A 15389-nucleotide genomic window follows, 5' to 3' on the forward strand; every position below is an offset into this window, starting at 1 on the left:
TCAAAAATATCAAAAACTTCAAAGATCAATGGTTTCATTTTTTTAAATAATTTCAACGATTTTAAAAATATCAAAATTTTGTAAAATATTAAGCATATTAAAAATATTAGATATGTGAAAATGTCCAAAATATCTAAGAAAGCAATAATTCCGAAAGTATCTGTACTAAAAAAATATAAAAAATACTAAAGATACCAAAGATACCCAAAACACCACAAACATCAAAAAGATTCAAAAATTTAAAAATATTTAAATAACAAATATATGAAAAGTATCTAAAATTTCAAATGCATAAAAATTATCAAAAAAGCCAAATTTTTTGAAAATACTGAAAATATAAAACAATAATATTGAAACTATCAAGAAAATCGGAAGTATCCGGTGGTATGAAGAAGTTTCTGGCAATTTTTAAACATTTGAGGGAGAAGAAAAGTTACCTTTGAAATGGGGACGTATTTTTTGGTATATGTTAAATTAAAATTATAGCTTGAAATCTGTTAATTGTTTTGAAATAAAGTCTGCAAAAAATCTGTAGACTTATAAAACTTTATAGCACGCTAAAAATACTCAGTTTTCAAAAAATCGATTAAATTCTAGATCTAGAGAATGTTGAAATATAAAAAAAAATAGGAGTGGACAAAAATGGAAAAATCGTCAATCGAAGACGGTTTGTTTTTGAGTGGTACTCGTCATTACAATATAACATGAGTGTTTGATTGCTTCCCTGAGGACCTGGGAATGCATTTTTGAGTAGTCACCTTTAGCAAAACCAGAAAAAAATTCTAAACCAAACATCTAATCAATTGAGAGTCAAATTTTCCGAAAAAATACGAAAATGCATTTTCTTGTTGATTATTTTGTCCAAAATTAGGAATTTAACAATAAAACAATCTTCGATCCGCTTCGAGCTTTAGTTCCACCCACAAACCTACCCCAAGGAGCAATCCAACATTGAACTTGGCCTGATGCCATAATGTATCCATTTAGCTATTTTTCAGTTAGTTAGTTTTTATTTTCAGTTTCATAGCTAGTAGGTAAAGTTTCGCCCTTGTTTAAATCGCCACTCGGTTTTGTAGCTTAGTTAGCAGTTTGCTTCTGGCCGATAAACCCGGTCAGTTCGGGTGGGTTCGGGAATCCAGAAAATAGAACAAAGTGCCGCCTCCCCACGACACGCAAGGCATATTGCAGTCGATAGAGTGTGTGTGTGTCGGGAGGGTGAGAGGGCCGGGGTTTAAAGCTACCTGATATGGGTACTTGTGAGTCCATTTGAAGTATTGATCCTGTGTGAAATGGAATCGGTGTAATTTTCTCCGTTCGGTTAGGAAGTTTTTTTTTCTTGGGAAAAGTTTTTATTTCAATTGGAGATTCTCGTAACTGGCTAACTCAATAAGGCTGTTTTTCTTTCTGCTTCGATAGATTTCCGTTTCGATTAGTAATATTAGTGGTTGGTTTCATTTGCTTTCTGAATAGTGCTTCGTTGAAATAGTAATGATCCTTGGGTTCAACCGCACATCTTGGAAATTATTTAATGTCAAGTTGAGAGGAATCGAGGGTCCTTTCCCGAGCACATCCATATTCTTCAACCTTAACTGAGGCTACCCACTCGCTTCGGAGAAGCTGCCACAAAAATCGTAATTGCTAATGAGCCAATCTAGAGCTCTTCTCCACGACCGGATCCTGTGGTAGATAATTCATTCACCTCTGAAACAACACACATTAACCGATAATTATTCCACCCATTTAAGCTACGCTGGTAAACTCCTTGGGAAATGTTCCGATAAAACCCAAATCTACACCGTAAAACTATAAAGAGCCTCCTATCCACAATAACGATTTCAGCATTTCTCCATCATCAAAACAGCCGACCGAACGACCGACCGACAGACCGACCGTCTTGGCCCGGCTTGAAATATGTAAGCATCGACACAAAACAGTGCCATTACATTATAACTGCGTGAACTGAGCATTCCAGGCTAGCAGGGAGCAACGTTACCATCTCAGGCTCCCCCCCAGCCAGAAAATGGCTGGCGTCAGAAGTCTAGACTAGCTGGCGATAAGAGAGCAGTCGTTTTGATATGAGATCTCTTTCGTTGGTTTTTGCTTTAGTTTTCCAACCTTCAAACCGCTCCCACCGCCCAGCCCCCAGCCAGTCAGGCAGTGGGGCGCGTTAGCATGCGTGTGCCTAAAAACTTCTTGTTGTGCTGCTTACTTTTCTTATGTAATGTGTTTTTGCTCCCTCGTTGGGTCGTTATTTTCTACAGGTTCCGAAGAAGGGGAAAAGTTTTTTTGTGAGGGGGATGAGTTAACTACGAGCGTCCCTCTAGTGCACAATTTGAGCCCGAATTTATCCAACGATCGATAAAAACTCGAATTTCACCGAATGTTTATAACTGCTTGGTCCCTAATTACGCCTCATTTAATGTTACATTTGCCAGCAGCTGATTGTAATAGTTTTTTTCTCTTTTCTCTCTTTCAGGTATGTGTACTGAAACAGTTCAACCAGGATGTTGTCCCACCGAAACAAGCTCATTTCAACGTAATGGTGATCCGTATTCGATGGGACTATCCCGACCAAGGCAATTGGATCTTGAATTTTTTTTTTTTGGCAGAAAAACACTCACTCCTGGACGACACAGACCCTGTTAAGGTTAAATGGAGAATGGTGTAAAATCGAAAATGAAAAAAACAGTTTTTCCTAAAGGGCGAACACGAAATTATTGCGACACCGAAAATGTTATGCCAATTTTCTAATAATGTTTAAAATCAAACCAAAATTTTAGGGTAGTTTTATACATATATTTACTTCAAAAATCAAAAGAAAAGTTAATCGATGGAGCCTTGAGTGTAAAATTGAACGCATTTTCGCTTGATGCCCTCCATCAAAGTCTTTACAGTGTCATCCGGTACCATTTTTTCAGTTTTTTTCCATTTTCTTAACATGTCCTTCTCGTCTTTGACTGTCTTCTTGCTTTTCCGAAGTTCCCGCTTCATCATTACCCAGTACTGCTCCACCGGGCGCAGCTCCGGACAGTTTGGCGGATTCATGTCCTTTGGAACAAAATGGACATAATTGGCCTCATACCACTCCAGAGTAGTGGCATGATGCCAAATCTGGCCAAAATAGCGGAGCTTCGTCGTGCTGCTGCAAGAACCGCAAAAAGGCGCTTCTCGAGGCACTCAGATTTGTAGATCTCGCCATTTACTGTGCCCTTTGTCACAAAAGGCTCACTCCTCAGTCCGCAAGAGCAGATGGCCTGCCAAATGAGATATTTGAAGGCGAACTTCGACATTTTCTTCTTCCTAAATTTGTCGTCCACATAGAACTTGCTCTTGCCGGTGAAAAACTCCAACCCCGGAATTTGCTTAAAATCGGCTTTTATATACGTTTCGTCGTCCATCACACAGCTGCCATATTTTGCCAGCATCTTCTCGTAGAGCTTCCGTGCCCGAGTTTTAGCCGTCGATTGTTGCCGCTCATCGCGGTTTGGGAAGTTCTGTACCTTGTATGTATGTAGTCCAGTTCTCTTCTTTGCATTCTGGACGTAGCTCTGCGACATGCCGATCTTTTTAGCTAAATCACGGCTTGAGACGTTGGGATTTGCTTTAATCATCCCCTTCACCTTTCCCTCCGTCTTTTTGTTCTCCGGTCCCGGTTTTCTTCCAGCTCCTTTGCCGTGGTCCAACGTCAACCGCTCCTGGAACCGCTTCAACACTCTGGAGACGGTTGAATGGTGAATGTTCAACATTTTTCCCAACTGCCGGTGCGACAGGTCAGGAAATTCCAGGTGTTTGGAAAGAATTTGTTCTCTCGACTCGCGTTGGTTCACCTCCATTTTCGTTGAATCGAAAAACACGACTTCGAGTTTGACAGCATGTAAACAATACACATCAATGAGAAAATGTGCAAAATTTGGTTGATTTTTACCCAATGGTAAAAAAGTTATGCCCTGTTGAATGTGTCGCAATAATTTCGTGTTCGCCCTTTACAGAGTGTATTAGAAATTCATAGGAATTAATCAGCGGTACTGTAATAACATTCTACATAAGCTTATTGATTTTCATAGAGTTGTGGAAAAACAGCTTTTTTCGCTTTTGATTTTCATACCATTCTCAGTTATTCCTTAAGGGACTAAATACCCTACCGTTTTGATTTTACCAGTCAAGCAAGAAGCACGAAGACTAGTTTGAGATTTATGGGGTTATTGCGTGGTTAAAAATTTATCTTCGAAGTTTTTCTATTTATTTATTAGTGGTTTTGACAAATTAAATAAACGCGAAGGTTTTTTGTGCAGCAATGGCACAGAATCAACAGCAATAAACAGTTTTCCCACCCAAATAAAGTTTACCATTTTTTGGACTTGTCAAACGGACTTCGACTACATTTTTTTGGCTAATTTCTTAGTCGGCAAATACCACAGCCGATTTAAGAGCAGGATGACAAACGACAAACCCGATGCTTCTCTTGCGATAAATACAGTTGGTGGATTTTAAGGCAGCGTTCGATTCCGTGGTACAAATCGAACTCTGGCAGATAAGACTTTAACATGACTTTCCTACAAAACCGATTAGATTGATTATTCTGTTGAATAGTTGAACATTAAACCTTAGATTGCATGAAGAAATGTCCAATTCATTTGTAACCAATTAAATGCATTGAAACAGGGCAATACACTCTCCAAATCAATATCGGGTGTTCAATAAAAATGAGAATGATTTCAATACCTTTCTGTAATTAAAGTAAAGAGCGTAAATTTTTTCTCTCCAAGAGGATTGCTCTCATGAATCCCTAGAAATGGGTGGCACGTTTCTTTTCGCTCGGGCACTGTCAGTTCAATCGGAGATGGCGTCGAAACAGCAAACACTTCGCGAGCGTGTTGTACGGTTTTACGAAACGCATGGTCATCATGGAAAAAAGTTTACGGTAGACCACTTTCGAGACGAAAACGTGCCCGTGTGTACAGTTTACCGAATCCTGGCATCCCTTAGTGTGGAGCGGATGGTCGGTAGCGGCCGTCCGGCGCATATAATGGCAAAAGCTGTTCGACAAGGACGGAATGTGTTTGCGTTACGCCGGCCGAAAGGAGCATCATGCGGATGGGAAATATGTCTTCTGGCCGGACAAGGCGTCTTCTCATTACGCCAAGAAGACGCAGAAAAAGATACGCTGCCGAACCGGAAAAAAAGGCATAACTGGCATGTCACAATCTGATTTTCATAAGTACACGAAGTAATCTGAGCTTAATGAGTTACAGTGTTACGAAGGATAGAGTATCTCGGGGATGTTCAAAAAAACACTATTTCAGAAAATTCTCCAATTCTCTATGTCATTGAAGGAAATGAAGATATCTACTGTAACGCTCAATGATCCGGACTCTGTACACACCCCTGCCTGCAAACAACCTGCGCTACTGCACAATTAATGCTCAGCTTACAAGAAAACACGATCCACAATAATGTATTGTATTACACACGGCACAGATCTAAGAGTGTCAACGAGTAAAAATCATGTCGACAGGCGGTAGTCACGTGACTCCCAAATTTTATATTCCACTGAAAGATACACGAGTTCGGCAATAATTAAGCATTATTAAAGTTACACCCATTTCCCTTTATCCTCATCTCCCATTTAAGACACTTTTCCAACCCACGCTGCCACCGACAGCCAGCAGGAAAAAAAACCATCCCAGCCATTTCTAGCCACACGACAGCAGAATGAATTTCCGCGAGACTCCCACCCAAGCGCGGCAGGCTGGAGCTTGTAACTTCAACCTCGGCACGCGGCAGAACTGAACCGACCCCGCTCAATAATTTAACCGTAATTCGCTATTCATGGATGTGGAAATTTTTAGCCCAAAACCGTTTGTTACGAACTTTACGTGTTTGGATCATGTGCCCCGGCGGTTCGGCAGCGAAAAAGCCAATTTCCCACTGATATGCCTTTGATTTGGGAAAGAAAATGTCTCAAACGACACCCCCCCCCCACTTCTTTCAACGAAGTTTCTCAGACCGGTAGAAGCTTAATCGTGGAAATTTTTGGAGTGTGCATTCTTCCACTACACCGTGGGGGAGCAGGGTTAAGAAAAGCATTGCGGAGCGGAGTGATTGCAGGGTCTGAAGGCGTCCCTTTGTTCGGGCTACGCATCTCGCGTCTGTTATTGTGATGAAGTCAGTTATCGCTGCTGTAATTAAAACTGTTCTTGGATGGGTGGTGGTGGAATTTTCAATTATGTAAAATATTTCAACCTGATCAAATATTCCCGAGCACAACCGCGTAGTGGCAGCCGGCTGCAGAAGGGGACGGGGGAAATTCCGGAACCTCAGGCTAAATCGGTTTCGAAGAATTATTGCAAGGTTATGGAATAATTAGAGGGTTCTAGCGATTCTATAAAATGAAAGCCATTTTCAACCCATTCATTAGTTATGGAATTTGCGTTTCGACTTCGTCTCATCAGACTCCGTCACTGACTTAGTGACAGGACTAAGCTAGCGCCGCGTGGTGTTTCCAAAATGGGCAAAAACGTGATCGAAATTTTTTTGACCACGAAAAAAACGAGCTACGGTGTCTTCAGCAAAGTTTGTCTATAAAATATTCCCCAGCTTATTAAAGTATTAGTTTGGTGATTAATTCCGCTAAAGCTGAAAAGCAAATTTTTGTTTGGTCATTCATGAAAATAAAAAACTGTTTTCAGCAAAGTTATAGGGAATATAATAAGAAACAACTTTGCTGAAGAGACTATGTGTGTATCTTTTGATTTTAATACACATTTGTAGAGTTTTCTATGATACACCCCTGAAAATCACTTTTTTCAAAATAACTTCGGGGTGATTTTTTAGAATTTCAAAATGTTCTAAGATTTTGTTCGGCATAAGAAAATACACAATCTGTGGAGTTATCGAAAGTTTTAGTGCCAAAAAAGAAATAACACTTCAATCCGAAAATATCCGCAGATAAAGCCATATTCATTCGAATCTATAAAGCAAACGCTATCAAATCCAGGGGTAACCATTTGTCGCATGCTGTTTCTTGCATGCAATAACATATATTCAAAAAACGATGTCTTCAGCAAAGTTGCTTGAGATGTCCAGGACTGCCCGATTAGTTTGGGATACTCTCACTATGCGGCGCTAGTGAGCGTACAAGCTTTCAATACTTGGTAGATTGTAATATATCCCAAAAAATTAATAATTTACAACTATGCCGAAAACACCATCTTTCTCAGTTATTAGATTTTTGAGACGCATCATATTCTATAATGTGCTGAAAGGTGGTACGCTCTCTAGCGCCACATAGTGAGAGTATCCCAAACTAACCTGTCACCATCTGGTAGTCTTTGATTTCTCGAGCAACTTTACTGAAGACATCACCTCTCTAAATATTTTCGTTATTGAGATAAAGAATGATTTTGACATTTGTTGATCATTTGCATTCGCACTAGCGCCGCCTGGTGAGACAATTCTTAGTTATTTATTTCTACCATCTAGAAGCTCTTGACTTTCTGGATAAATCTTCCTGAGACACGCCCTTTCAAAATAATAAGTGTTTCGATATGTTTCATGTTAAACCCATTCAATGATAGTCACCTTCACGACGAGAGGTTCGATTTATTTGCTTTCTTTTGAAGTACCCCTGGCAGCACAGTTCTCAACTAATTGAATATCCAATTACTATAAATTGCAGGTCTAAGCAAGCACAACAACTTTGCCAAAGAAAGTTTGGCGCTAAATGTTAACGCAGACGAAATATTCGGCCACAGCCCTAATTAGTCACAAATCCCATAATCTAAGGGATTCCTATTACGCGGGTAGCGCGCAGTCATATTAAACCCACATTTTATGTTCGAGTTCGAACACGCTATTTCGTACCAAAAAACGTGCAGATGTTCGCCTGCATAACCGAACTCCATGTACGTACACAGTGTACGTACACACAGGTTCGTGGTACTAGTTTTCTCTTTCTCACTCTCATCATCACTAGCGTTGACTCTTTTTGCCTTGTGCGAATTGTGCTCATGTACGCACCCGGTGTACGTACACAGACGTTTGAACTGAAGTTTATACATCGTTCGCTTGGGTTCGATGTTCGACGCGAGCCAGTACATTCAGACGAGAAGCATGTTTGAGGGTGAACGCATGCACGAAACTTTGTACACAGGTTCAAACTTGTCGATGTGCATGGTTCATGGGAAGCCCACCGCTGAGTGTATTACTTGTCCTACCAGAAGTGTCTGCTCCAGATTTGAACCAAAATTGACAAATGCGATCAATGTGTTGGAGATTTCTGGCCACAATTTACATGGGTCAAATCCACTGTCTCGCATTTTTACCGCTAGGTGTCACTGTATGCATCAGAAAAATAACTGCAAACAAATATAAGAAAACCAATTTTATTGCTTATAACTTCAGGTTAGGTTATGCTATGAAACGTTTAACAATGTGATGTCTGAGAGTTAGTTTTGCAAGATACCCATGAACTTTATATTTCGCAAAATAATGGTTGAATTGAAAGTTTAGAAAATTTTAATATGACTCAAATTTTGGTTTGAAAATTTTAGTTCCACTTTTTGCTATATAGATGGCGCCATCACGAACTTTTTAGCGGAAAGAGATAGAAAGTTGGTGTCTTCTACGAAGTTGTAGAACAGACGATTTGCTGTAATTATTCGGAACGGGTTCGTATTCTATCTTTCTTGTTTGAGAAGTGAGTGATGGCGCCATCTATTCGATGAAATATGAAAGTAAAATTTCGTATTATTATTTGCAATGCAAATTTCTGCAAAACTCACATGAGTTTTTCGAATGCAAATTTTGATATGACTTTGAATCCATACTCTATACAAGCCTCCAGGAATCTCGAGGCCGTTGGCTCTAGCCCAGTGTGTTTTTTATCGAGGGGAATCTTCAAAAGAGACCACTACCGACTTGGCTGTGGTACTGTCGGATTCTTACTGCAGCTCTTTCTCCAGCAAGCCTACTGACTAAACCTCAACCTCCTGTATCTCCGTATCCTCTTCCTCCCGTTGAGTATTACTCCCCTGCGTACGTTAAGTCAGCACGCTATCCAACCCTCGCTGCGTAATCGGTCGCTACCTTTGGACCCCTTGGAGACGAGAACCGATACGGAGATGCCGAAACATGACTCGCATCCCTTCACAGTCACAGCCACCCTCGCAGGATTTTTACTCAACGTGAAGCTGCTTGTTGGTGTCGCTAATTTAGTGCTCGTTTCTCGCATACGGTCGTCGCCGCGCTGGAATCCGTCGGGGCGTAAACCGATCTGGAGGAGTCATAAGACTTGGCTCGCGCCCCTTCACGACCACAATCATAGGGTTTGAGTCTGTGGGTCCACCTTCCTTTTTCCGACGAATCTCAATCATGCTGCCATTTGGCCATCGAGTCATCTCTCATTGTTTTCCGTATTTTCCTGGTCTCCTTCTGTATATAGCATTCGTTGACTTTCGCTAGGATGATGCCGATAGGGATCATTCCAGCGATAACGCAGACTGCCTCTGATGAAATAGTCCTCTACGCGCTCACGACCCGCATGGCCGTGAGCCTGAACGTACTACTCGGCTTTGCCCAATTCCGCTGTCTCCAGCGCTGCAACCCAGACCGGGCCTCCGTATCTCAGTATCGAGGATGATACGCTAGCCAGAAGATGCCTCTTGCTGCTGCATGACCCGCCGTTGTTCGGCATAATTCTGGATAAAGCGTTTCTAGTATTGGCCGCCTTCTCGCAAGCATGTAGTCGACGTGGGTGTTGAAGTTCAGTAGGTCATCTATCATTACGCCCAGCTGTTTCAGCGCCCGCTTCGAGACTATGATCTCTGCTCGCTACAGTACTTTGCAGTTGCTGACCAACAGCACCTCCGTTTTGTGACGGGCTATCTGCAACTTCACTCCTTGCAACCAATTTCCAATCCTGTCGATCGCCAATATTTCCACCTCTTCCGACGTCTCTCCCAGTACCGTTATTACAATGTCATCCGCCAACCCGACGATCTCTACGCCCCTGGACAGCTTAAGTGTCAGCACACCGTTATTCATCCCGTTACAAAGCGTTGGACCCAGCATAGGGCCTGCGGGACTCCCGCCGTAATTCTAATCGTTTTTTGTCCCCCGTTTGTCTCATAGATCAGGACCCAGTTCTGGAAATAACTCCTTAGAATTTTACACAGGTAGCTAGGGACCCTCATTGTCTGCGGTGATTCCGCCATGGCTTCCCAACTTGCGCTATTGAACGCGTTTTTGATGTCTATCGTTATCACGGCACAGTGTCGATTTCCTCTTCGCCATATCGACTCTCTCGATCACTGTCCGAATGGCGTCCACGGTAGACTTGCCCTCGACGAAATCCGAACTGGTTTTTCGACAACCTGGTATCGCTTTCCGTAAATATTGCCAGCCTGTTCAGGATAATCCTCTCCAAGAGTTTCCCGAGTGTATCCAGCAGGCATATTGGTCTATACGACGATGGATCCTCGGGGGACTTACCTGGTTTAGGCAGTAGCACTAACTTCTGTATCTTCCATTTGTCAGGGAAGTGGTCGTCGTCTAGAAGCTTTTGAAACACATTGCTGAACATATCCGCGAGTGTCTGGATTGCCGCTCTTAATGGGATGTTGGGGATTCCATCTGGTCCGGGCGCTTTCTTCACTTTTAAACCCTTTGCCAATGCGATGAGTTCCTCATTGGAGACTTGTATCGTTTCGGGATTGTTCCGCTCTACCTCGGTACACACGGTATAATCGGCCATATCATTGGATAGTGCTCCGAAAGGAACCTTTCTACGATAACCTTCAGTTTATTAGGGCACATGTCCGGAGGTGTCATGGGCCCTCTGATCTTCGCAATCGTCACACGGTATGCGTCGATTTTCTTCCAGCCTCAAGTGTGTCCATGCGTAAAGGCGGTACTGTTTCATTTTTGTTTATCCAGAACTAATACAGTTAGCGAGACCAATTTGTAACACAAATTCCATAACTAATTTAGTTATATATATTCTGCCCTTTACGCGCAAATGTGGTGTTACCCAATTGGAGAAAAGTTGGTTTTCACCCAAAGTATTGGGGGGCATTATAGCATAGTGCATATCTTGCATCAACTTGCTAAACCAAACCAAATGTTTCGATTTCTCTAGTTCTCATTAGCTTTAAAAGAACTCCTTTTCTTGCGAGACATCACGCTTGAGCAAAGGTTTCCTCAAGAACACAAGTATTCCGGCATTTTTTGGAGCTAGCGTAAAACCTGTGCTAACGTAGTTCTGTCATTAAGTTAGTGTCGAACTCTGATGAGACGCAGTCGAAACGCAAATTACATAACGAATTTAATTCAGTTGTGCTTTTCAGTTGTTTTCCGCAAACTTTCCAAATAAGGACCTTTAACAAAAAATAATTGGAAAAAGTCAAAACTCTGGCCAAACCTGGCGACATTCCTTCACATTCTATTGTACAACATTTTGTTCCCGGTATCCCCGTTTCAGTCCGCCCTGTTACTAAGGCTGCCTGATCCGACTTATTGTAATGAACTCGCATCCCTCGCAAACTGTTTGCTGACCCGGCACTGAAACGAGAGGCTGGCGGATAATCGTCTGTGTGAGCATCTCAGAGAAAAGAGAGAAAAAAAAATCTACCCCTTAGAAACCACGTGGATACGGACATATATCCATACGGTCGCGTCAGCAGAAACCAAAAAAAAAAGAATAGAAAAGATGGGCACAATTGTCGTTGAATCACGTTCCATTTTTTGCTATCCTTCGCTCAGGCGGCAGCAGCAGCTAAACCGACTATATGTACTACGCTGGAGCAGTCCATTCAGCAGGGTTGCTTCGTGTGGGAAACAAGCAGATTATTTCCTTTTTTGCATCGTTTTCCATGCCAGCGTTTCTAAGTAAGGATTATGTGCTCTATTTTATTTGTTTCATTTGTGGGATTGCCTTTTTCGCTTGGAAATAAGAAGAACGCATCATGGAGCAGTCCTTTTCTGCGGGTTGGAGGGGGACAAAGCTAGAGACTCTATGGCCCAGGTAGCTGGGATTTTAATTTTCCCGGCAGTCTTTTGTTTGACAGTTTACCGTTGCGATAAATTCTGCACCCAACAACAACGTCTGTCTCTAACTACACAGACAAAGCCGCACCGAGGAGTGCAAAACTAACACAAGGGTCGCCGAATTATTCCCCCTCTAGTAGTGGTAGTAGTTTGCATACGGCGTTAAATTCAGTTGTGTGTAAGCCGGAGTCCAAAGTGAAATCAATTCTGCTGCAACCGGACAAATTTCGTTCTAATAGTCGAACAGCAGATGTTATGGGATTTTCCGTGCAGCTGCATCCAAATAACTTTTCCGTTGCTGGCGCAGGATGAACAGAACACTGAATTACAATCGAGTAGATTGCTGTGGAGCCACCTGGGTACCGGCAAGTTCCACGAGTAGGAAAGTTTTCCCGGTTGAAATTAAGATATCATTTTGGTGTGTGTATGTACAGGCAGCCACAATTCACCTAGTAGAGATGGATTCGGATGTAATTTCGAACCGGTTGATAGTTGGAAAGTTTTCTACGGTTGTTTGCCGTCAGGTGCGGATGCAGAGAACTATCAGCTGGAGTTAGTATTTTCCGGGATACTGGTATCTATATTGAGTTGGTAATTCGATCCATTGATGGTGACTTCACTCGTCACCAGGTAATGGATTAATAGTAACTAAATTATCCTTGCATAACTGTTTTTTTCGGGATGATTTTTGGCATTTCAACTGTTTTTATAGTGGAAAATACTGTACTACAAACCAGGCAAGGAAACTGAAGCGTTTAATTCGAAAGACTTCTTTCTTTCCAACTCTCAGGGACGATTACGAGATAACGGAAGGAATACCAATCCAACCAGACTCAAGAAGAATTGGGGTGAAACGGTTAAACGTGTGGACATTTTTTTACAGCATGACCTTGTGCGACCAACCCTGGGCGATACTCCATTATTGATCGAACCTAGCAGAAATTACACAAAAAATCGATAGATGATAATTTCTGGGAGTAACAAATCATCCTTCAATGTACAACTGGTGTTAATCCCAAGTCAATCCCAATCCACCGGCTTAGGCCAAGCCCGAACGAAAATCGCACCAGGAAAGGGGTGGAATGTTAGTCCGACATTTGCTGTGGCTATAGACCGTATTTACTACTGCGTACTCCATAAGAGTCTAGGGTATCCGGCCACCATGAGACTTGTTAAATAATTAAGAGTGGAAAATAAACTAAAAACCTGTTTTAATCCACCTAGAGGTGCAATTGTGCCTTTCTCATTTCTCCAAACTATGATTTAATAGCTGGTTCGTACAATATAACTTTATGGAAATGTCTTTCATTCTTATTACACTTGGTAAGTATATATAAGAGCACCTTTTTGCATTCATCGCGGTATCGGTTTGAATCGGAGTTTTCTATGTGATCGACCTCCACAACCCGTAACTCCGGTGCTGGAAGTCGGATGGAGATGGAATTTAATATCAGTTTCTGGGGACGCAACACCTTTCATTTGAGACTAAGTTGAGCAAATCTAGCCATTTTCGAGAAACCAATATAACCGTTATTCTGACTTTGGATGCTTCCGGATCCGTCGATGGTGGCCAGTGTGGCCAAAGAGACTTTGAATGACTGTTGGGGACCTAGATCTACAAATTCAACAGTTGTGTTTACATTTTGGAAAAAAAAATCACCTTTTTACATTCATCGCAGAATTCGTTAGAATCGGGATTTGCTGCGTGATCGTACGTATCACCCTGTAATTCAGGAACCAGAACTCGGATCCACACAAAATTCAACAGCAGCTGATGGACCTTCCATTTAAAATTAAGTTTGTCAAAATCGGTTCAGAAAATTCCGAGAAACCGATTTGGAAAAATCAACAAATTTTGTTTTGTAACCATACTCTTCAACTCGTAATTCGGAACAAGATGTCGGTTGAAAATGAAATTCAATAGCAACCTATGGGATTAGTATACCTTTCATTTGAATCTTAGTTTGTAAAAATCGGTTCAGCCATCTCCGAGTAACCGATGTGGACATTTTGTTAACAAATCCGCACATACACACACATACATACACACATACATACATACACACAGATATTTTGCGATCTCGGCGAACTGAGTCGAATGTTATATGAGACTCGGCCCTCCGGGCCTCGGTTAGAAAGTCGGTTTTTGGAGCAATTGCATAACCTTTCTATATAAGAAAGGCAAAAGAATAATATTTAATTAGCTTAATAAGCATGAGTTCAATGTTATCTTCATGTGATTATAATTTGCAAAGGTTGGTGGAATGCGTTTGAACGTGTAGGGAATGGGGTTTAGTAGAGTGGGTGTGGAGGATGCGTCAGAAATCCTTCATCTTATTTCGGTATACGGGGTGGATGAAGGACATGCGGGCGTGAGGGTGGTCCAAGAGGTGGGGAGTGATGAAGGAGGGAGGTGCAAGGGCCAGGGGGGGGGGGGGCGACGCAATACTCAACTGCATATTTTGCCTTCTATTTGAAACTTGGTTTGAGAAAATCGGTTCAGTCATCACCGATGAACCGATGTGACTTTTAATTGTGGAATATGCCCGGAATTCCGGACTTCCGGAATCGTCGATAGTGGACAATATATTCAAAGAATGTTTGATTGGCAATCAGTGATCTAGATCTACGATTAGAAGTAATTTGGTGACCATTTCAATAGTTTTTAGCCTCTGAGGTATTACGATTGTACCGATTTATATGGAAAATTCCAGTGTATCCTTACTAACACCCCTGTAACTCCGGAAGCAAGAGTCAGAACCGAATGAAATTCAGCAGCAGTCAATGGCATTACTGTATCTTTCATTTGAAATTAAGTTCGTAAAAATCGGTAGAGAATTCGTTGTGGAATGGGTGTGATATTAGCTTAGGAACTTGGCGGGTTCCCCGAGGGCGTCATGAACCGTCATAGGTGCCCAATGTGGTCAAAGCTGCTTTGATTGATCATTAGTGATCCAGACCCGCGAACTAGAGTAATGTTACATCAATTTTAATATGTTTTACATCATTTGAACATTATGGTGGTACCAGTTTATATGGGAATTTGCTGTGTGACCGCACTCTTCAACCCGTAACTCCGGAACCGGAAGTCGGATCAACTAAAAATTCAATAGCAGCTTATGGGAGCGTTATACCTTTCAGATGAAACTAAGTTTGCGAAAATCGGTTCAGCCATCTCTGAGAAAATTGTGTGAGTTTAAATGACACACACACACATACACACACACATACACACACACATACATACACACACACAGACATTTGCCGATCTCGACGAACTGAATCGAATGGTGTATGATACTCGGCCCTCCGGGCCTCGGTTAAAAAGTCGATTTTTACAGTGA

At 41.8% G+C, this 15389-nt stretch overlaps 1 protein-coding gene across 15 annotated transcripts in view; it reads left to right on the forward strand.

The window, feature by feature from the left end:
* Positions 1–15389, forward strand: part of LOC131677135 (complexin) — a 647935-nt gene that overhangs the window by 203016 nt on the left and 429530 nt on the right. Inside the window, exon 5 of one of the 15 annotated variants that reach the window (XM_058956776.1) lies at positions 2477–2576. The exons of the other annotated variants lie outside the window; for them this stretch is intronic. Within the exon in view, the coding sequence (XP_058812759.1) occupies positions 2477–2576 (100 nt within the window). The remainder of the gene's footprint in view (positions 1–2476; positions 2577–15389) is intronic. 15 annotated transcript variants of the gene reach the window in all.

Source organism: Topomyia yanbarensis, chromosome 1, assembly GCF_030247195.1.
Source record: "Topomyia yanbarensis strain Yona2022 chromosome 1, ASM3024719v1, whole genome shotgun sequence".
In the NCBI taxonomy this organism is placed as follows: domain Eukaryota; kingdom Metazoa; phylum Arthropoda; class Insecta; order Diptera; family Culicidae; genus Topomyia; species Topomyia yanbarensis.